The following is a 21,766-nucleotide window of genomic DNA, read 5'->3' on the forward strand; positions in this document are numbered from 1 at the left end:
GTTTAAAACATAATTAATGCGGTAAACATCAGTTTAAGTTGTTAAATTGAGGAAAAACTGACAATTTCCACACTGAATTGGAAAACTAATCACTAGTACGAATTCTGTTAGTAAAGTTGATCAACTACAAAAAAGAAATAAATTCTGTGTTCTGTTTTTCTATTTCACAACACATATAACAAACTTACTGTGGTAAATTTCGGTGCTCAGGATCAAAATTGATTATACTTATTTTTCTTCCTTCAGAATTAATATGCGCCTGGCAATAAGTGATACAGGCAATTAAAATACACAAGATAATATTTTTTCGACCACATATTGATAAATTCAGAAGGTACATTTTACTCATTTCCTTTTTATACTTTCGATACCTATAAAGAGAAAGAACATAAATGTTTTAAAGTAATTGATGGACAAAACTTATAGCTTAGAAAGTTTAATACTAGTATAGTTTGATCCTACATTGGCAAAACCAAGTGGTCTTGGCTCTCGGGTTTTATGCTGGAGGTACAGGGTTTGATTCTTCTTTAGTTAATTTTTTTTCATTATTGTTTTTTAAAATTTTTTTTTATTTTCAAACTGTCATATACATTAAAAGAAAACAATAATTTTTAATTTTTAATATCAAAAAACATTAAAAGAAAACAATAATGAACAAAAAATTTACCCAAAAGAAGAATCGAATCCCGCACATCCAGCATAAGAGTCTAAACTCATAACCACTGCGCAATTGCTTACCTCGTCTTACTTGTCTCTGCGGCAGGTACTTATATAGCGCGCGCGAAAAGCACAGTTATAAAAAATTTATTTATTGAAGAATTCAAGCTAGTGGGTCATGTCACTGTTGGATAAAACTATACTGATAATGAATTTTTTATACTGTCAGTTTTGAACAGAAAGCTGCGGGAACATTGGCGCTGAAGCATTATTAACTCTCACACCGGGGATATATACTATTATACGTGTTTATGTTTACCTTCTTATCAATCTAGGCCTTAATTTGCTTCGGTTCTGAGAAATTAATAAGTTCAAAAATGTGGTTGAATGACCGTAAACATAAATGTTTAGATGATGATCACCCACATTACGTAAGTTATACAAAAGAAAGAATGGCTATTGTCTAAATTTAAAGGGAGATTGTATTTTTAAATTTAATTATTTGATACAATGGACACGTGCCAGTTATATCAACAGATATCATTGTAATAATATAATAGAATTATTTAAATTAGATCAATTCTTAAATTTATCATTTCTATAGGTATATTTAAAAGAAAATATTTATTTTGTTTTAGAAAACTTGTTGCTTGTTTACCAAATTAGAGAAGTCTTTCCCATAATTATTCGGTAGATCAGTTGTTTATTTTCTTATTCAGTTCTATTTTTATATATGAATGAATGTCATATATCGTTTCGAAGTTGAATATTTTTACTTTACAAAAAAAATAAATATTTATTATTAATAGAAAAATAAAATATACAATCAATCATATACTATAATTATTTATTATTTAAGTTTGAATAATTAATTGTGAGTTCGTTCTGAATGAAATTAAATGAAATAATTTTATTAATTAACTTAAATTTTTCACCTTTTATCTGACTTCTTTTAACGAATTTTCTTTTCCTCAATCAAAATTCAAAATTATCTCGCAGTCTTATTTCTATAAAATAAAATTTTACAGAAATAAAAGAAACCTGTCAATTCCTATCGACTATCAAGGTCAAGTTCTCTATTCCCTAAATTAGTTAATCTGCCATAAGTAAATTAATTTTGCAAGTATTTCCCTTAGACTTAGATTTATTTAATATGTTATATATTTTACAACACATTAAAATGATCAAAGTCAAATGGAAAATGAATAAAAAAGTCATTTACCTCTCTGAAAATTTGCTAAACAAATAATTTAAGTAAATTATTTATTTCCTAAATTAACTAATTAATTGGAGGGCAGGGATTCATAATCAATTGAATCTTACACATTAACAAATTGATCGCCTATTGCAATGAATCTGAGATATATGTATCTTCAAAAGACTTACGATTTGCTTTTGTTACCACTTAAGGATCCAGATAATGAGGTGGTACTACGAGTTATCAGAAACCCCTCAAGTCTTTCACCATGGCTTGACTTTGTAGATTGTATGGTTTGAGTTAAAGTGATTATTCACTTTTCGTTTCTTCTACTTGCCTAATCTTGACTTTAAATTTATAATTTGTTTAAAATGTTTATTTCTTATATAATTTTGAGTTGGAACGGTTGTTAAACCAGCCTCTCAGATATTATATAAGATTATAAAAAAAAGATAAAAAAAATATAAATAATAAAAATTTAATATTTTAAATAATGGAAAAAATTTTATTGAGCACTTGTTCTTTTATTCTTTGTAACTTACTTTAATATTGTAATATCCAATCACAAAATGAATCAACTACAATACACAAAAAAAAACTATCTGTCAAAATTGAAATATGTATATATTTATAGATATAGGTATATGCAAACAGCCTGAGTAAATTTCAGAGAATGTCCAAATTTGGGTCTCCTTCTCTATTTATTAACTCGAGAAGGCGCTTCATCCCCCAAATTTCTCTCTATCTTGTGTAGGTTTAAATTTGGTAAATGTGTGTGAGAAATTCTGACAGCTGATTGCTTGAAAATCCGCGGTTTTCCCTTCCTACCTTTCTTCGTGTACTTTTGCTATATATTTCTTACCGCCAAATTTTCCCTCTAATCGCATTTTTCGCGGCGTCCTATTTTCTTAGCCAATAATATTTAAATTATTTTTGTAAGGACAAAGCGATTTCTCTCTTTCTAATTCCGTTATAACGTATACAGAGTACAATGCTATTGTCCAGCTGTCAATCATTTCTCAATTATTAATATAGTTTCTTTAAATCTTTAATATCTTAAAAAATAATGATTTGACAAAGATTTTACTTTTATCATTAATTTTTAAATAATTTTTACTTTTATGCGACATATAATTTTTACTTTAATGTTATTAATTTAAGCAATTAAATAAAATAATTTGTATTATTTTATATAAAAAATGAAAAATACCGTTAATTAATTTAATTGTAGTTTATATTTATTTTTAATATTGTTAATAAAAAATCATAAAATTTGAATTAAATTAATAATTTCTTTATATTCAAAATTATATCTTTCCTCTCTTACTATTATTTTTCTCATGTATACCTGTCTATAGTGTTATCTATGAATGTCTTTCTTTAAATATTTAATTATTTTTATAAAAATTTTGCAAAATAAAATAATTTCTATTATTTTATTTATCAACATTTAAGTTAATGTTAAAAAAGTATTTTATTTATTTATTATTAATTATTTAATATAGTATTTAAACATTAAATTTATTCTACCTATGCATTTTATATTTTTGGAGTTTCTATATTAGTGTATAGTTTATACATTCATATTATTTTCTCTAAACATATTTTAAAGTTTTGTATATATAAATCAAACGGTGCAAGTTATTTAAATTTTTTTTATTTATAACGTTAAATTGTCCTGTTCTGAAGATATGCCCACATATGGGATTATTTGTATATTCCGGACCTACTAAAAAATTATTTTAATTACACTTTTTATGTTTAAATAACGAAATAAAATACATATATTATGCATGGGACGTTTCACGCAACAAGCCCACAGCTCTGCAAAAAAATCTAATTAATAAAAATAAACATGCAATACATCAAAATACTTGTAAATTAATAACCATTTAATAAAAACGTGTCAGAATTAAAAATTGAAAATAGCGTATTTAAGGTACCGCTTTAAAGATGCTGTATTCGTGAATAAACATATTAATTTCTTCCTAAAAATGATGCATAAATGTTGGGTCGTGATATATTCTAATGTTTTTTGGGCCGCTGATTACGAATCTGAAGTCCAATTTGCAAAATTCAAAATGGCTAATCCAATATGATTCAATTGATTGATCACCTTTTTATTTAAGAACTAGTTTACGAGTATTTTAGTTTATTATATGTTTATTTTTATTGATTAGAATTTTGGGCAGAGCTCTGTAGTAGTGGAGCTCATGATGCTAAATGGGGATTAACTCGAGCGTCATGATATTTTGTACTTTAGATGATAAGGAAAATAAAAGGTTTTATAAGTTTTCAGTGGTAGGAGAAGCGTCTACAAATTTTCAAAAATGTACAAAAAAATTACATGAAAATACTTGCGCGTGTCAAATATGAATTGTTCGGATACGCAAACGTGTCTCTGATACCAAAGGTATGTTCATCTGCCAGTTTTCTGGTGGTGGTGGCCCTCCCGATTGATAGAAAATAGAAAAAAAACAATTTTTGCTCCAATGCGTCAGATCTAAATTTAGAGTGGATTTTAAAACAACCCTAGAAATGCTCCCATTCAAAAGACTGACATTTCAAAAGTGACGCAAGCTTGTACCGAATTTTTTTAATTGCAATAAAATCGCTATCTTGAAATACTCTAGCGCTTGAAATTAAACCCTGCTTGAGAATGTCAAAACAACGTTTTGTTTTGCAAATTTGTAACCCTCTCACTCTCTTACGTTACGCTCAAATCCTAAGATTTTTTAAATGTACATTTTTTAGCTAGTAATTCACCCACCTTACCTATATTGTTACATCCCAGTAACAAAAATTTTAAAAATATATTTCATTTATATAGGCATATAATAAGTAGTAAAATTAATAGTAAACAAATCTTTATTCTTAATCTGTTTAAAATTGATAATCTAAAATTATAATTATTTCTAATATTATATTGAAGCATTGACTCATATATATCATTACATGTGTCTATGTCTATATATATACATATCTCTGCCTGCATGCTATGACTCGACGCAAGCGAACAATGCATATAGATATAGTGCGTACAGGCGTGGATATGTGAGTATAGATATAGCGCGTAGATGCATCACCGAAGGTGACCTCCCGCTACAGAAGGGCTATGCTAAGGAATCGCGTGTTGTTGTTGAACAAGAGCGAAAACTATCTATACTAGTTTTCGCCCTAATTCTTCAAAACTAATTATTTCTTTTTACAATATTATATAAAATTCAATTACCTATTACACAGCCACACAAAAAAAAGTACCCGGGCCGGGGAATGAGACCACCATTTCTTGATGTATTTTGATGCGCTGAACACGAATCTGAAGTCCGTTTAGCTCCATCACGTCAGGATTTTGACATAACCTTAAAAAACATAGCTGATTTTAAATGACAGGAGAAATTTTTTAAATAGTGGCAGATTTGCTTGAATCTTGTTACTCGGGGGTTTTTGGGGTCGCTGATTACGAATTTAACGTCAGATTTATAAAATTCAAAATGGCGGATCCAATATGGCGGACGAATTTTTAAAAAGTAGTTGGATTTTTACGAAAATTGGTATCTAGGGGTTTTGGGAGTCGCTGATTACAAATTTATCGTCAGATTATTCAAATTCAAAATGGCGGATCCAATATGGCTGAAATTTTTAAAAAGTAGTTGGATTTTTACAAAAATTGGTATCATGGGGTTTTTTTGGAGTCGCTGATTACGAATTTAACGTCAGATTATTCAAATGTAAAATGGCAGATATAGTACGGTGGTCAAATATCTTTATGTTTCTACATGTGTCTGCATCCAGGGCACCTCCACGCCGTGACGGTGGGCAACGGAGTTTGTCCGCTATCCGGCTAAGTCCCTGGATAATGGCTTTGATGCCGTCATGGCAGACACACGTAGGAAACGTATTACGATGCAGGGACTCGGAACCCCAGTATCAGCCAAGTTACATAAAAATTCAACTATTTTTTAAAAACTCGTCCGCCATATTGGATCCGCCATTTTGAATTTGAATAATCTGACGATAAATTTGTAATCAGCGACTCCCAAAACCCCTAGATACCAATTTTCGTAAAAATCCAACTACTTTTTAAAAATTCGTCCGCCATATTGGATCCGCCATTTTGAATTTTATAAATCTGACGTTAAATTTGTAATCAGCGACCCCAAAAACTCCCGACTAACAAGATTCAAGCAAATCTGCCATTATTTAAAAAATTTCTCCTGTCATTTAAAATCAGCTATTTTTTTTGAGGTTATGTCAAAATCCTGACGTGATGGAGCTAAACGGACTTCAGATTCGTGTTCAGCGCATCAAAATACATCAAGAAATGGTGGTCTCATTCCCCGGCCCGGGTACTTTTTTTTTGTGTGGCTGTGTTATTATCAAAATAACAAACATCATATTTTCAATATTGTAAGATTACAAAACGCTATTATTTAAAAGTATGAATAATGCTCAAGATAAAAACTTTCCTAATATGATTTCCACGCAATTCTTTGGCTAATTCTTAGGAAATGTTTTTGCAGCTGCATAAAGTATAAAATTCTATGCAATGTTCAATTTCTCATTTGTATCAAATAGCATAGGCTAACCTTTGACTTGAATATCGAAAGCCTGATGGTAGGCAATTCCTAGAAATTATACCTTTGCCATTTGATACTACTACGCACAATACTCTCTAGCAACGAATGGACTTATGACTCATGTATGCGTTTAGCGAGGCGCAAGCATAATTTTCGAGCGTAGTACTATTGGAAGATGCTTGTAGACGATGTAATAGCGATACTTGCGCTATGCGATACAGGATGCAGGTGCCCATCTAAGTTCTGAGAATTGTCTTAATTCTATGAAAGGTCTAAGAGTCAAGCTTGGAGATGGGGTGATCTTTGAACTTATTTACTCCCACTGAGGATGATTTTCTAGTATAAAAACCCATGCAAATGCATTGTCATTTGTCATTTGCTCCAGAATCATTTCATAGTTTGTTTCATAACGTGAAACTACCATCGTGAGTTTGACCCTTCGGTTACTTGAAAATTATTACGACTGTAACTCTTGCATCTCGAACAGTATATGTTTACTCGTTGTTCGGTATTAGAGCAAGTAATCATCATCGCCAGATTTGTAAGCTTGTCATTAATTAAATTTTTTTGTTAATCGTCGTATTAGTGTATTCTCAATTTAACGATTTTGCAAACGTGACGTGTGTGCATTACGGAGTTTACGAACTAAAAAACTGTGATGAAGTCTCAATCGTTTCTTTTCAGGAGTTGTAAAAACACACAGCGTCAAGGACAAGTGCCAACTTGTCAATTTATATTTTTTTCTGTCCTCTGAACAGAAGTAATTGTAAGTAATATATTTTAAAATTCACAATTCTTGTAACAACATCTTTTAACATAAAACATTATTGTAACATTTTGATTTAATTCATTTATATTAATAAATTATACAACACTTTATCAATAAAATTTTTCACTGAGATTCTCATATACCTAAATTCATATTAAAATTAACAACTATAAGTGTCAAGGCAATTATTTAATAATAAAATAAATTAAAAGACGACCTCCGTAGGATCGATAGGAACAAACGTTCTCACACAAAAATAAATGGTCAAGCTTTACCAACTTGACTTAATCAGCCTACCATTCCTCCAAAAAATTTTAAAATTGATTTTATTAATTAAAATTAAATTCAACCTCGCCTTTCGCTCGGGATGTATCAATATATTACCTATATATTATATATCAATCCCAAAAAACAAATAGGGCTACCTTACTACTGGGATTTTTTTTGTCCCTAACGTATATTAGCTGCGTATTAAAAATTAACGTTCTGCATCATATATACTATTCTTTGGACTCGTTATCCTAAGTAGACCCACATAAGAAACCCAGCATCAGGGAATGATAACAAATGACTTTAAAAAAATAATAAAGTTTTTGAAGTGATATAAATGGGCGATTCTACGTGAGATTTACCTATGACCTTTTAAATTTGTCTAAATATATTTTTTCTTAATGTTTGTAAAAGAAAAAGGTTTACGTATTTTTTTATAAGTGCTCAAATTTTCAAGTTATGAATTTTTAAAAATCTGATTTTTTAATTTTTTTTAAATACATCTAATTTCAATGAATTATGACTAACATACAAAAAAGTTTTAGTTTTTCATCGACTTTCAAAATATCCCGCGTGGAAATGGAAGTATGGGCAAAAGATGGTAAAGTATGGCCAACTATGGGTTAAACATGGCCAAAAGCTGACAATGTATGGCAACAGTATGGCAAAAGTATTGCTAATGACCGAATCCCATAGTTAAAGTATGGCTTCAAAAAAAACCATTTTTTTCAATTCTCCAACTATGGGCGAACTATAAGCAAAGTATGGCGAAGTATGGGAGTCAAAAAAAATCATTTTTTTCAAATTCTTCAAATATGGGCGAACTATGGGCAAAGTATGGCGAAGTATGGGAGGCAAAAAAAATCATTTTTTTCAATTTCTTCAACTATGGGCGAACTATGGGCCAAGTATGGCGAAGTATGGGAGGCGAAAAAAACACTTTTTTAAAAATTTTTGAACTATGGGCGAACTATGGGCCCAGTATGGCGAAGTAGGGGGGGCGAGAAAAACACTTTTTTTTAAAAATTTTTGAACTATGGACGAACTATAGGCCAAGTATGGCAAACTACGGAAGGCAAAAAAAATCATTTTTTTCAAATTCTTCAAATATGGGCGAACTATGGGCCAAGTATGGCGAAGTATGGGAGGCAAAAAAAATCATTTTTTTCAAATTCTTCAAATATGGGCGAACTATGGGCCAAGTATGGCGAAGTATGGGAGGCGAAAAAAACACTTTTATTTAAATTTTTGAACTATGGGCGAACTATGGGCCAAGTATGGCGAAGTATGGGAGGCAAAAAAAAACAATTTTTCAAATTCTTCAAATATGGGCGAACTATGGGCAAAGTATGGCGAAGTATGGGAGGCAAAAAAAATCATTTTTTTCAATTTCTTCAAATATGGGCGAACTATGGGCCAAGTATGGCGAAGTATGGGAGGCGAAAAAAACACTTTTTTAACAATTTTTGAACTATGGGCGAACTATGGGCCAAGTATGGCGAAGTAGGGGGGGCGAGAAAAACACTTTTTTTTAAAAATTTTTGAACTATGGACGAACTATGGGCCAAGTATGGCAAACTACGGAAGGCAAAAAAAATCATTTTTTTCAAATTCTTCAAATATGGGCGAACTATGGGCCAAGTATGGCGAAGTATGGGAGGCAAAAAAAATCATTTTTTTCAAATTCTTCAAATATGGGCGAACTATGGGCCAAGTATGGCGAAGTATGGGAGGCGAAAAAAACACTTTTATTTAAATTTTTGAACTATGGGCGAACTATGCGCCAAGTATGGCGAAGTATGGGAGGCAAAAAAAAACAATTTTTCAAATTCTTCAAATATGGGCGAACTATGGGCCAAGTATGGCGAAGTATGGGAGGCGAAAAAAACACTTTTTTTTAAATTTTTGAACTATGGGCGAACTATGGGCCAAGTATGGCGAAGTATGAGAGGCAAAAAAATCATTTTTTTCAAATTGTTCAAATATGGGCGAACTATGGGCCAAGTATAGCGAAATATGGGAGGCCAAAAAAATCATTTTTTTCAAATTGTTCAAATATGGGCGAACTATGGGCCAAGTATGGCGAAGTATGGGAGGCAAAAAAAATCAATTTTTCAAATTCTTCAAATATGGGTGAACTATGGGCCAAGTATGGCGAAGTATGGGAGGCAAAAAAAATCATTTTTTTCAAATTCTTCAAATGTGGGCGAACTATGGGCCAAGTATGGAGAAGTATGGGAGGCAAAAAAAAACAATTTTTTTTAAATTTTTGAACTATGGGCGAACTATGGGCCAAGTATGGCGAAGTATGGGAGGCAAAAAAAATCATTTTTTTCAAATTCTTTAAATATGGGCGAACTATGGGCCAAGTATGGGAGGCAAAAAAAATGATTTTTTTCAAATTCTTCAAATATGGGCGAAGTATGGGCCAAGTATGGAAAAGTATGGGAGGCAAAAAAAATCATTTTTTTCAAATTCTTCAAATGTGGGCGAACTATGGGCCAAGTATGGCGAAGTATGGGAGGCGAAAAAAACACTTTTTTTTTAAATTTTTGAACTATGGGCGAACTATGGGCCAAGTATGGCGAAGTATGGGAGGCAAAAAAAATCATTTTTTTCAAATTCTTTAACTATGGGCGAACTATGGGCCAAGTATGGCGAAATATGGGAGGCGAAAAAAACACTTTTTTTAAAATTTTTAAACTATGGGCGAACTATGGGCCAAGTATGGCGAAGTATGGGAGGCGAAAAAAACACTTTTTTTTAAATTTTTGAACTATGGGCCAAGTATGGCGAAGTATGGGAGGCAAAAAAACACTTTTTTTAAATTTTTGAACTATGAGCGAACTATGGGCCAAGTATGGCGAAGTATGGGAGGCAAAAAAAATCATTTTTTTCAAATTCTTCAAATATGGGCGAACTATGGGCCAAGTATGGCGAAGTATGGGAGGCGAAAAAAACACTTTTTTTTTAAATTTTTGAACTATGGGCGAACTATGGGCCAAGTATGGCGAAGTATGGGAGGCAAAAAAAATCATTTTTTTCAAATTCTTTAAATATGGGCGAACTATGGGCCAAGTATGGGAGGCAAAAAAAATTATTTTTTTCAAATTCTTCAAATATGGGCGAACTATGGGCCAAGTATGGCGAAGTATGGGAGGCAAAAAAAATCATTTTTTTCAAATTCTTCAAATGTGGGCGAACTATGGGCCAAGTATGCAGAAGTATGGGAGGCAAAAAAAAATATTTTTTTCAAATTCTTCAAATATGGGCGAACTATGGGCCAAGTATGGCGAAGTATGGGAGGCAAAAAAATCATTTTTTTCAAATTCTTCAAATGTGGGCGAACTATGGGCCAAGTATGGAGAAGTATGGGAGGCAAAAAAAATCATTTTTTTCAAATTCTTCAAATATGGGCGAACTATGGGCCAAGTATGGCGAAGTATGGGAGGCGAAAAAAACACTTTTTTTTAAATTTTTGAACTATGGGCCAAGTATGGCGAAGTATGGGAGGCAAAAAAACACTTTTTTTTAAATTTTTGAACTATGAGCGAACTATGGGCCAAGTATGGCGAAGTATGGGAGGCAAAAAAAATCATTTTTTTCAATTTCTTCAAATATGGGCGAACTATGGGCCAAGTATGGCGAAGTATGGGAGGCGAAAAAAACACTTTTTTAAAAATTTTTGAACTATGGGCGAACTATGGGCCAAGTATGGCGAAGTAGGGGGGGCGAGAAAAACACTTTTTTTTAAAAATTTTTGAACTATGGACGAACTATGGGCCAAGTATGGCAAACTACGGAAGGCAAAAAAAATCATATTTTTCAAATTCTTCAAATATGGGCGAACTATGGGCCAAGTATGGCGAAGTATGGGAGGCAAAAAAAATCATTTTTTTCAAATTCTTCAAATATGGGCGAACTATGGGCAAAGTATGGCGAAGTATGGGAGGCAAAAAAAATCATTTTTTTCAATTTCTTCAAATATGGGCGAACTATGGGCCAAGTATGGCGAAGTATGGGAGGCGATAAAAACACTTTTTTAACAATTTTTGAACTATGGGCGAACTATGGGCCAAGTATGGCGAAGTAGGGGGGGCGAGAAAAACACTTTTTTTTTTAAATTTTTGAACTATGGACGAACTATGGGCCAAGTATGGCAAACTACGGAAGGCAAAAAAAATCATTTTTTTCAAATTCTTCAAATATGGGCGAACTATGGGCCAAGTATGGCGAAGTATGGGAGGCAAAAAAAATCATTTTTTTCAAATTCTTCAAATATGGGCGAACTATGGGCCAAGTATGGCGAAGTATGGGAGGCGAAAAAAACACTTTTATTTAAATTTTTGAACTATGGGCGAACTATGCGCCAAGTATGGCGAAGTATGGGAGGCAAAAAAAAACAATTTTTCAAATTCTTCAAATATGGGCGAACTATGGGCCAAGTATGGCGAAGTATGGGAGGCGAAAAAAACACTTTTTTTTAAATTTTTGAACTATGGGCGAACTATGGGCCAAGTATGGCGAAGTATGAGAGGCAAAAAAATCATTTTTTTCAAATTGTTCAAATATGGGCGAACTATGGGCCAAGTATAGCGAAATATGGGAGGCCAAAAAAATCATTTTTTTCAAATTGTTCAAATATGGGCGAACTATGGGCCAAGTATGGCGAAGTATGGGAGGCGAAAAAAACACTTTTATTTAAATTTTTGAACTATGGGCGAACTATGCGCCAAGTATGGCGAAGTATGGGAGGCAAAAAAAAACAATTTTTCAAATTCTTCAAATATGGGCGAACTATGGGCCAAGTATGGCAAACTACGGAAGGCAAAAAAAATCATTTTTTTCAAATTCTTCAAATATGGGCGAACTATGGGCCAAGTATGGCGAAGTATGGGAGGCAAAAAAAATCATTTTTTTCAAATTCTTCAAATATGGGCGAACTATGGGCCAAGTATGGCGAAGTATGGGAGGCGAAAAAAACACTTTTATTTAAATTTTTGAACTATGGGCGAACTATGCGCCAAGTATGGCGAAGTATGGGAGGCAAAAAAAAACAATTTTTCAAATTCTTCAAATATGGGCGAACTATGGGCCAAGTATGGCGAAGTAGGGGGGGCGAGAAAAACACTTTTTTTTTTAAATTTTTGAACTATGGACGAACTATGGGCCAAGTATGGCAAACTACGGAAGGCAAAAAAAATCATTTTTTTCAAATTCTTCAAATATGGGCGAACTATGGGCCAAGTATGGCGAAGTATGGGAGGCAAAAAAAATCATTTTTTTCAAATTCTTCAAATATGGGCGAACTATGGGCCAAGTATGGCGAAGTATGGGAGGCGAAAAAAACACTTTTATTTAAATTTTTGAACTATGGGCGAACTATGCGCCAAGTATGGCGAAGTATGGGAGGCAAAAAAAAACAATTTTTCAAATTCTTCAAATATGGGCGAACTATGGGCCAAGTATGGCGAAGTATGGGAGGCGAAAAAAACACTTTTTTTTAAATTTTTGAACTATGGGCGAACTATGGGCCAAGTATGGCGAAGTATGAGAGGCAAAAAAATCATTTTTTTCAAATTGTTCAAATATGGGCGAACTATGGGCCAAGTATAGCGAAATATGGGAGGCCAAAAAAATCATTTTTTTCAAATTGTTCAAATATGGGCGAACTATGGGCCAAGTATGGCGAAGTATGGGAGGCAAAAAAAAACAATTTTTCAAATTCTTCAAATATGGGCGAACTATGGGCCAAGTATGGCGAAGTATGGGAGGCGAAAAAAACACTTTTTTTTAAATTTTTGAACTATGGGCGAACTATGGGCCAAGTATGGCGAAGTATGAGAGGCAAAAAAATCATTTTTTTCAAATTGTTCAAATATGGGCGAACTATGGGCCAAGTATAGCGAAATATGGGAGGCCAAAAAAATCATTTTTTTCAAATTGTTCAAATATGGGCGAACTATGGGCCAAGTATGGCGAAGTATGGGAGGCAAAAAAAATCAATTTTTCAAATTCTTCAAATATGGGTGAACTATGGGCCAAGTATGGCGAAGTATGGGAGGCAAAAAAAATCATTTTTTTCAAATTCTTCAAATGTGGGCGAACTATGGGCCAAGTATGGAGAAGTATGGGAGGCAAAAAAAAACAATTTTTTTTAAATTTTTGAACTATGGGCGAACTATGGGCCAAGTATGGCGAAGTATGGGAGGCAAAAAAATGATTTTTTTTGCCTCCCATACTTCGCCATACTTTGCCCATAGTTCGCCCATAGTTGGAGAATTGAAAAAAATGGTTTTTTTTGAAGCCGTACTTTAACTATGGGATTCTGTCATTAGCAATACTTTTGCCATACTGTTGCCATACTTTGTCAGCTTTTGGCCATGTTTAACCCATAGTTGGCCATACTTTGCCATCTTTTGCCCATACTTCCATTTCCACGCGGAAAAAGACAATTTTGAATTTGTTTTTTAAAAAACAGCGATTTTTTATTAACAAATTTTTTTTTAAATTTAGGCGCGATTTTTTTTATTTTTACGCAAATGAAAATAAGAAGAAAATTTTGTGATAAGTTTTAGAGTGGGAATGATGATCCTTTTTTAATATAATTTGTTAAAACAAATTTTCTTTTCCTTCCTTTTTATTTTTCGAGATAAAATGTATTTTAATTTCCTTTTCTATGAGTATACTAGTAGATCTTAGTGCCAAAAACACTTTTCATTTTGAAAAATAAAAAAAAACGAAAAAAAGTAAATTTTTTTTTTAAACAAATTATATAAACAAAAGGATCATCATGCCTACTCCAGAACTTATTACAAAATTTTCTTCTTATTTTCATATGTGTAAGAATATAAAAAAATAAAAAAAAATGTCGCCGAAATATAAAAAAATTAAATTTGTTTATAAAAAATCGCTGTTTTTTATAAACAAATTCAAAATTGTTTTTTTCGTTAACATATTTTGAAGTCGATGAAAAACTGAAACTTTTTTGTATCTTGGTCATAATTCCTCAATTCAATACTTTTAGAGTTACATTTCAAAAAAATCAGATTTTTAAAAATTCAGAACTCGAAAATTTGAGCACTTATAAAAAAATACGTAAACCTTTTTTTTCTTCAAACAATAAGATTTAAAAGGTGATAGGTAAATCTCACGTGGAATCGCTCAAAAGTAATATCCTTTAGTAAAATCAAAAATTACAGGCACACAAAAAAAAAGTTGTCTGTTTCTTAAACTAGACATATATTTCCTATAGTATTTTGGCCCGCTGAAACCGAATCTGAGCTCAGAATTGCTCCATCACCCTCAGTTTTTTTTAAATCGACCAAAACCACCCTTAAACGGACAAATTCACACTTCGGAGATAAAAAATAAATCAACTTATTTTTTAAAAAAACCGAATTTTACATCTACGAAACTTTGCTCCACTAACTCAAAAAAAGCCAGCATTGATCCAGCACCCCCTGAATTTTTTTAAATCGAAAAAACTACCCCCAATCTGTAGAATCAAATTCAGGAGGTAAAACAATAAAATAACTGATTAAAAAATTTTATAACCAGGTATTTTTACTCCAGCAATGCAGAAACAAAGCCAGAAATACTCCCTCACCCTCTAAATTTTTTTTAAATCGAATAAACCACCCTTAAATAGAAAAATTCAAATTTAATAAGTAAAAAATATTAAATTACCAGTTTTTTTAAAAACAGAACCTTACATGTATGTAGTTTTGCTCTTCTAACTTAAAAAAATAAAGCCAGCATTGATCCATCACCCTCTGAATTTTTTTAAATCGAAAAAACTACCCGTAATCTGGAGTAAAAATACCTGGTTATAAACTTTCTTAATTAGTTATTTTATTGTTTTACCTCCTAAGTTTGATTCTTTAGATAGATTTTTTTTAGGTAGTTTTTTTTATTAAAAAAATTCAGAGGGTGATGGATCAATGCTGGCTTTTTTTTGAGTTAGTAGAGCAAAACTATATACATGTAAGGTTCTGTTTTTAAAGAAACCGGTAATTTAATATTTTTTACTTATTAAATTTGAATTTTTCTATTTAAGGGTGGTTTTTTCGATTTACAAACAATTTAGAAAGTGAGGGAGCATTTCTGGCTTTGTTTCTGCCTTGCTGGAGTAAAAATACATGGTTATAAAAATTTTTAATCAGTTATTTTATTGTTTTACCTTCTGAATTTGATTCTTCAGATTAGGGGTAGTTTTTTCGATTTAAAAAAATTCAGAGGGTGATGGATCGATGCTGGATCATACATGTAAGCTTCTGTTTTTAAAAAAACTGGTAATTTAATATTTTTTACTTATTAAATTTGAATTTTTCTATTTAAGGGTGGTTTATTCGATTTAAAAAAAATTTAGAGGGTGAGGGAGTATTTCTGGCTTTGTTTCTGCATTGCTGGAGTAAAAATACCTGGTTATAAAATTTTTTAATCAGTTATTTTATTGTTTTACCTCCTGAATTTGATTCTACAGATTGGGGGTAGTTTTTTCGATTTAAAAAAATTCAGGGGGTGCTGGATCAATGCTGGCTTTTTTTGAGTTAGTGGAGCAAAGTTTCGTAGATGTAAAATTCGGTTTTTTTAAAAAATAAGTTGATTTATTTTTTATCTCCGAAGTGTGAATTTGTCCGTTTAAGGGTGGTTTTGGTCGATTTAAAAAAACTGAGGGTGATGGAGCAATTCTGAGCTCAGATTCGGTTTCAGCGGGCCAAAATACTATAGGAAATATATGTTTAGTTCAAGAAACAGACAATTTTTTTTTGTGTGCCTGTGTTATCGTTGTCAAAAATAATGGTGTCACTACCGTGGTATTCAGTTTTCAGAGGTAAGAATTTTTTAAAATAAAAGTTATACTACCCTGACATAGATATAGTTAGCAACATGTTAAATTATTTCGGAAACTTGATAAAAATAAAATGGCTATGAGTAAAGGCGCTTTTACTCCTTCCCGATCCCGAGTATGTTTCCGTCGTGTAACGCTTTTCTAATTGTAAGTTGCAAGTGAGTTTTCTAACCTGGAAACCATGCTAGAAAATTGTTTTTATGGCGGAATTATTTAAATATCTATTTACAATAATCGTTATTAATGAAAGATATACAGATGTAGATTATGCATTATCCATGAAATGAAAAAAGTGTCATTTTGAAATCGACAAATAAATGTGTTGTATCATATTTTCTGCAAACATGGACTTGCGATAACAACGGCAACTGTATTTCATTACTTTTCTCGTAATTTTGTCACTTATGTATTTTCATAATCTACATCTTTATATCTTTCATTAATAACAATTATTGTAAATATATATTTAAATCATTCCGCCATAAAAACAATTTTCTAACATGGTTTCCAGGTTAGAAAACTCACTTTCAACTTAGAAAAGCGTTACACGACGAAAAAATACTCGGAATCGGGAAGGTGTACAAGCGCCTTCAGACATAAAGTAAACTGGAAATGTCACTACCGTGGCACATCACAAAATGTTTCTACCCTGTCACTTCATGGAATATCACTGTCGTGGCATCTTTCCCTACTGAAAATCCCTATATGAGAGATTCTTTTTCAATCGCCCCAGCCCAAAAAGTCAATGTTCTGGGATTGGCTTCATACTTTGGTAAATTGTTGTCCTATATGATAGTAATAAATCCCTAAAATATAAACTAATTAAAAAAATATTTGTAGAAAGTAGAGGGGGTTGAAGTTTTGACGTTAAGGGTAACATTGTCATTTTCAAATCCGTTTAACTATGACAAAAATTAATGGATTTTAATTTATCTATAATGAATTTTATTGCATTTTTCACGTACTTTTCAAAAATGTATACGAAATTTAAAAAAAAAATTTTAACCCCTTTTTTTCAAAATCAACCCTTATTTTTCGATTTTCACCCCTTCGGGTATTTTTTTTTTTTTTTTTTTATTTTCATTGGAAAGCTGAGCTTTTTCCCATGAGCTATGTAAATATGAAAATGGGACAACAATAATTTTGTGAGTAACAGAATATTAAAGTAGGCGGTGCCGATAAGGGGTTGAAAGATCATCTTTGAGGATTTAGATAGGCACCGCCTAATTTAATATTATGTTTCTCACAAAATTATTGTTGTCCCATTTTCATATTTACATAGCTCATGGGAAAAAACCTCAGCTTTCCAATGAAAATAAAAAAAAAACAAAAAAAAATTCCCGAAGGGGTGACAATCGAAAAATAAGGGTTGATTTTGAAAAAAAGGGGTCAAAAAATTTTTTTTTTAAATTTTGTATACATTTTTGAAAAGTACGTGAAAAATGCAATAAAATTCACTATAGATAAATTAAAATCCATTAACTTTTGTCATAGTTATACAGATTTGAAAATGACAATGTTACCCTTAACGGCACCCTTATCGGCACCGCCTACTTTAATATTCTGTTTCTCACAAAATTATTGTTGTCCCATTTTCATATTTACATAGCTCATCGGAAAAAACCTCAGCTTTCCAATGAAAATAAAAAAAAAAAAAAAAAAATACCCGAAGGGGTGAAAATCGAAAAATAAGGGTTGATTTTGAAAAAAAGGGGTTAAAATTTTTTTTTTTAAAATTTCGTAAACATTTTTGAAAAGTACGTAAAAAATGCAATAAAATTCATTATAGATAAATTAAAATCCATTAACTTTTGTCATAGTTAAACGGATTTGAAAATGACAATGTTACCCTTAACGTCAAAACTTCAACCCCCTCTACTTTCTACAAATATTTTTTTAATTAGTGTATATTTTAGGGATTTATTACTATCATATAGGACAACAATTTACCAAAGTATGAAGCCAATCCCAGAACATTGACTTTTTGGGCTGGGGCGATTGAAAAAGAATCTCTCATATAAGATCTTGTATAATTTCCTGTACAGGATCAGCCACTGAACTTCTACAAGCTCTGACTAGTTTCTGTACAGGAAAATGCATACGAATTTGGAACAAGTTCATGTGTGAGATTTTTGTACAAGATCTGGTGCAAGATCTTGTACAAGAAAGATACTTCTAGAAGAAAATGTACATGATCTTGTGCACTTTCATGTATAAGTACTTGTACATGTACACGTTCATGTTCTTGCACATGTATAGTTGTAAAATTTTTTTTTATAAAATTTGAGATTTTTATAATTTCTAACCACTAAGATTCGTAATTCATGCATGCTAAAAACTATTGCGCAGCTGTAAAGCTTAAAGTAAACTATTGCGCAGCCTTTTAAGTTTTTAATTTTTAGTAAAGAAAAACATGAATTAACATGTGCAAGAAAACATGGACGTGTTCATGTACAAATACTTATACATGAAATTGTACAAGATCATGTACATTTTCATGTACAAGTATCTTTCTGGTACAAGATCTTGCACCAGATCTTGTACAAGATCTTACACATGAACTTGTTCCGAATTCGTATGCATTTTCATGTACAGGAACTAGTCAGAACTTGTACAAGTTCAGTTGCTGATCCTGTACAGTAAATTGTACAAGATCTTGTACAGGGATTTTCAGTAGGGTTGTAAGGTTGTTGTTATAAATTGAGTTTCAATAAATACACAGAATAGTAAAAAAGTTATAAAAAATATCTTTCATGAAAATGTGGTAGCATTTAACCAATTATTTAATAATATGTTATGATAAATTAACTTAAATTTGTTTTTTGTTATTTTTTGTAATAATTCGCTGATATTATTGTAAAATAAAATAGTAAATTATATTTTGTATAAGTAGTAAAATTCCTGTAGCGAACTAAGTGAAAAAAATTGATCGGATCGGGCTGTAACTTGCACATAGTTTAGCCCTAGGGGTAAGTAATTTAACTACGAAGTATTGTTAGGCTTTTTCAAAAACTATCTGAGAGGGAGGGGGTTTGATTTTTTTGAAAAATTTAAACAGTGTATTTTTGAAGACTTGTAACTTTAAACAGAAAAAAGAAACAAAATTTGTCCTATATGTTTTCGAAAGCTTTTTCCTACTCTTTCGAATAGTGCAAAAAAAATTCAAATAATTCAAATTTTGATTCACTTTTTTGAAAATTAGAATTTTTCCAAATTTTTTTTTTAAATTTCGGTCCTTTTTTTGAAAGCTAAAAATGTGTATTTTCACAACAAAAAATATTGAGTTGTATTTTTTTGTTATTTTCGAGATATTAATTCATGAATAAATTAATGTTAATAAAAAATGAAATAGTGAGGATGCTAATTTTGTTTTGAATTTAATATTGTAGTTACGATGGTAAATAGGTTTCTCCTATTAAGTATTTCAGTAACCTAATCATATCTGATAAGGTAGAAATTTTATTGACCAACAGTCAAATTTGTATGTACGAAACTCGTACAAATATTTTCGTGCATGGTTTCTGAAAAAAGTGGATCGCCTCTTGCTGCTGGGGTATGATCCCAGAACCTTTGAACGTAAAATGGGTCGGGATAATGACTACGGAAATCAATATGTTCGAGAAATGGAAAATCTAATCCGATCCAACTACGCAAATAGAGTAGAGAACTCACATAAAACAAACGATCGAACTTGGTATTTTGCTCATTTTGGTGTTACGAATCAGAATAGGTCGGGAAAATTACGTCTTGTATTTCACACATCAGCAAAAATTGATGAAGTGTTGTTAAATGATCAACTGATGTCCGGACTGGATTTGGGGACCCCACTTTTAAGTGTATTGATGCGATTTCGAATGTAAAAATTTTGTTTAAAGGAGATATAAAGGAAATGTTTCTACAAGTAAAAATACATAACGAAGATCAAAATTCTCAACGATTTTTGTAGCGAAGGTGGAACAGAGAAGAAGAAACATCTACGTACGTGATGACATCAACAGTATTTAGAGCTGCCTCGTTTCCAACTACGGCCCAATATATTAAAAAAACGCAAAAGAATTTGAAAACGAATATCCGAAGGCAGTAAAGGCCATATTACCAAAGTGCATAAAAATAGGGAAACAGTTAGAAAACAGGTCATTTGCAACAGGATCGATAAATCTCGAAACACCCGATGTAAACACACAGCGAAAATTTAGTTAATATGGGATCCTAGGACAGCTATGGTCACATTTGATCAAACATTTAAAAGAACACCAATGAACATCCTAAATGAATAGGAAATAGCAACAAAGCGGGAAATGTATCAACTTATCATTTCTGTCTTTGATCCATTAGGAATTCTGAGTCCTTATCACGTCAAGGCTAAAATTCTCCTTCAAAGCGTATGGAAAAGTGTGATCGAGTGGGACAAAAAACTGAAATAACATGAATTCCATTGAAGCCAACATACCGAAGATGGAGCTACAGGGAGCTTTGATAGGTAGTAGATTGGATGATTACACCGTCCGACAAAATTCAACTTTTTTTTCACACACGAAAAAATCAATGATTTTCAGAAACTAGCACCAAAAAAAAGATACCCGAGTCTGGCCGTTTTGCTAGATCAGGTCATTTTTTGCTTATAGGGGTAAAAACAACCCTTAAATGAAAGGTGTTAGGAAATCTTGTACAAATTAATAATTTTTTATGAAACCTGGTATCTTGGGGTTTTCCCGGTCACTGATTACGAATCTGATGTCAGATTTTCAAAATTCAAAATGGCGGATCCAATATGGCGGTCGAAATTTATAAAAATTCACCAATTCATTTGAAAGTTGTTACTTAGGGGTTTTTGGGGTCGCTGATAACGAATATGATGTCAGATTTTGTAAATTCAAAATGGCGGATCCAATATGGCGGTCGAAATTTATAAATATTAATTATTTTTTGTAAAACTTGGTATCTAAGGATTTTTGGGGTCGCTGAGTACGAATCTGAAGTCAGATTTTTAAAATTCAAAATGGCAGATTCAATATGGCGGTCGAAATTTATAAAAGTTCATTGAATTCACTTGAAACTTGTTACTTGAAGGTTTTTGGGGTCGCTGATTACGAATCTGATGTCAGATTTTCAAAATTCAATATGGCAGACCCAATATGACGGTTGAAATTTATAAAAATTGTTAATTTTTTATAAAACTTGGTATCTAAGGGCTTTCGGCGTCTCTAAGTACGAAAGTGATTGATAAGAATAATAAAAACGCCAAATCTAATTTAAGGTGAACATCACAAATCTGAAAAATAATTCGGAAAATTTGTTAAACAAATATAATGCAATAAAATAAAATTAATAGAAACATTTCATAACAACTCTTGTATTACGTTTGTGTAAATTTTAGACGCTTATTTTTACGATTTAAAGATCCGACCACCATATTGGATTCGCCATTTTGAATTTTG

General features: G+C 31.7%; 1 protein-coding gene across 1 annotated transcript in view; it reads right to left on the reverse strand.

The window, feature by feature from the left end:
• The window catches only part of LOC127285560 (uncharacterized), a 153,092-nt gene that overhangs the window by 96,422 nt on the left and 34,904 nt on the right, over positions 1 to 21,766 (reverse strand). Inside the window, exon 2 of the mRNA XM_051311652.1 lies at positions 189 to 371. Coding sequence (XP_051167609.1) covers positions 189 to 349 — 161 coding nt within the window. The 5' untranslated portion in view covers positions 350 to 371. The remainder of the gene's footprint in view (positions 1 to 188; positions 372 to 21,766) is intronic.

The sequence above is a fragment of the Leptopilina boulardi genome, unplaced genomic scaffold (genome assembly GCF_019393585.1).
Source record: "Leptopilina boulardi isolate dan_hultmark-lab unplaced genomic scaffold, ZJU_Lbou_2.1 LbouV2_335, whole genome shotgun sequence".
NCBI lineage: Eukaryota > Metazoa > Arthropoda > Insecta > Hymenoptera > Figitidae > Leptopilina > Leptopilina boulardi.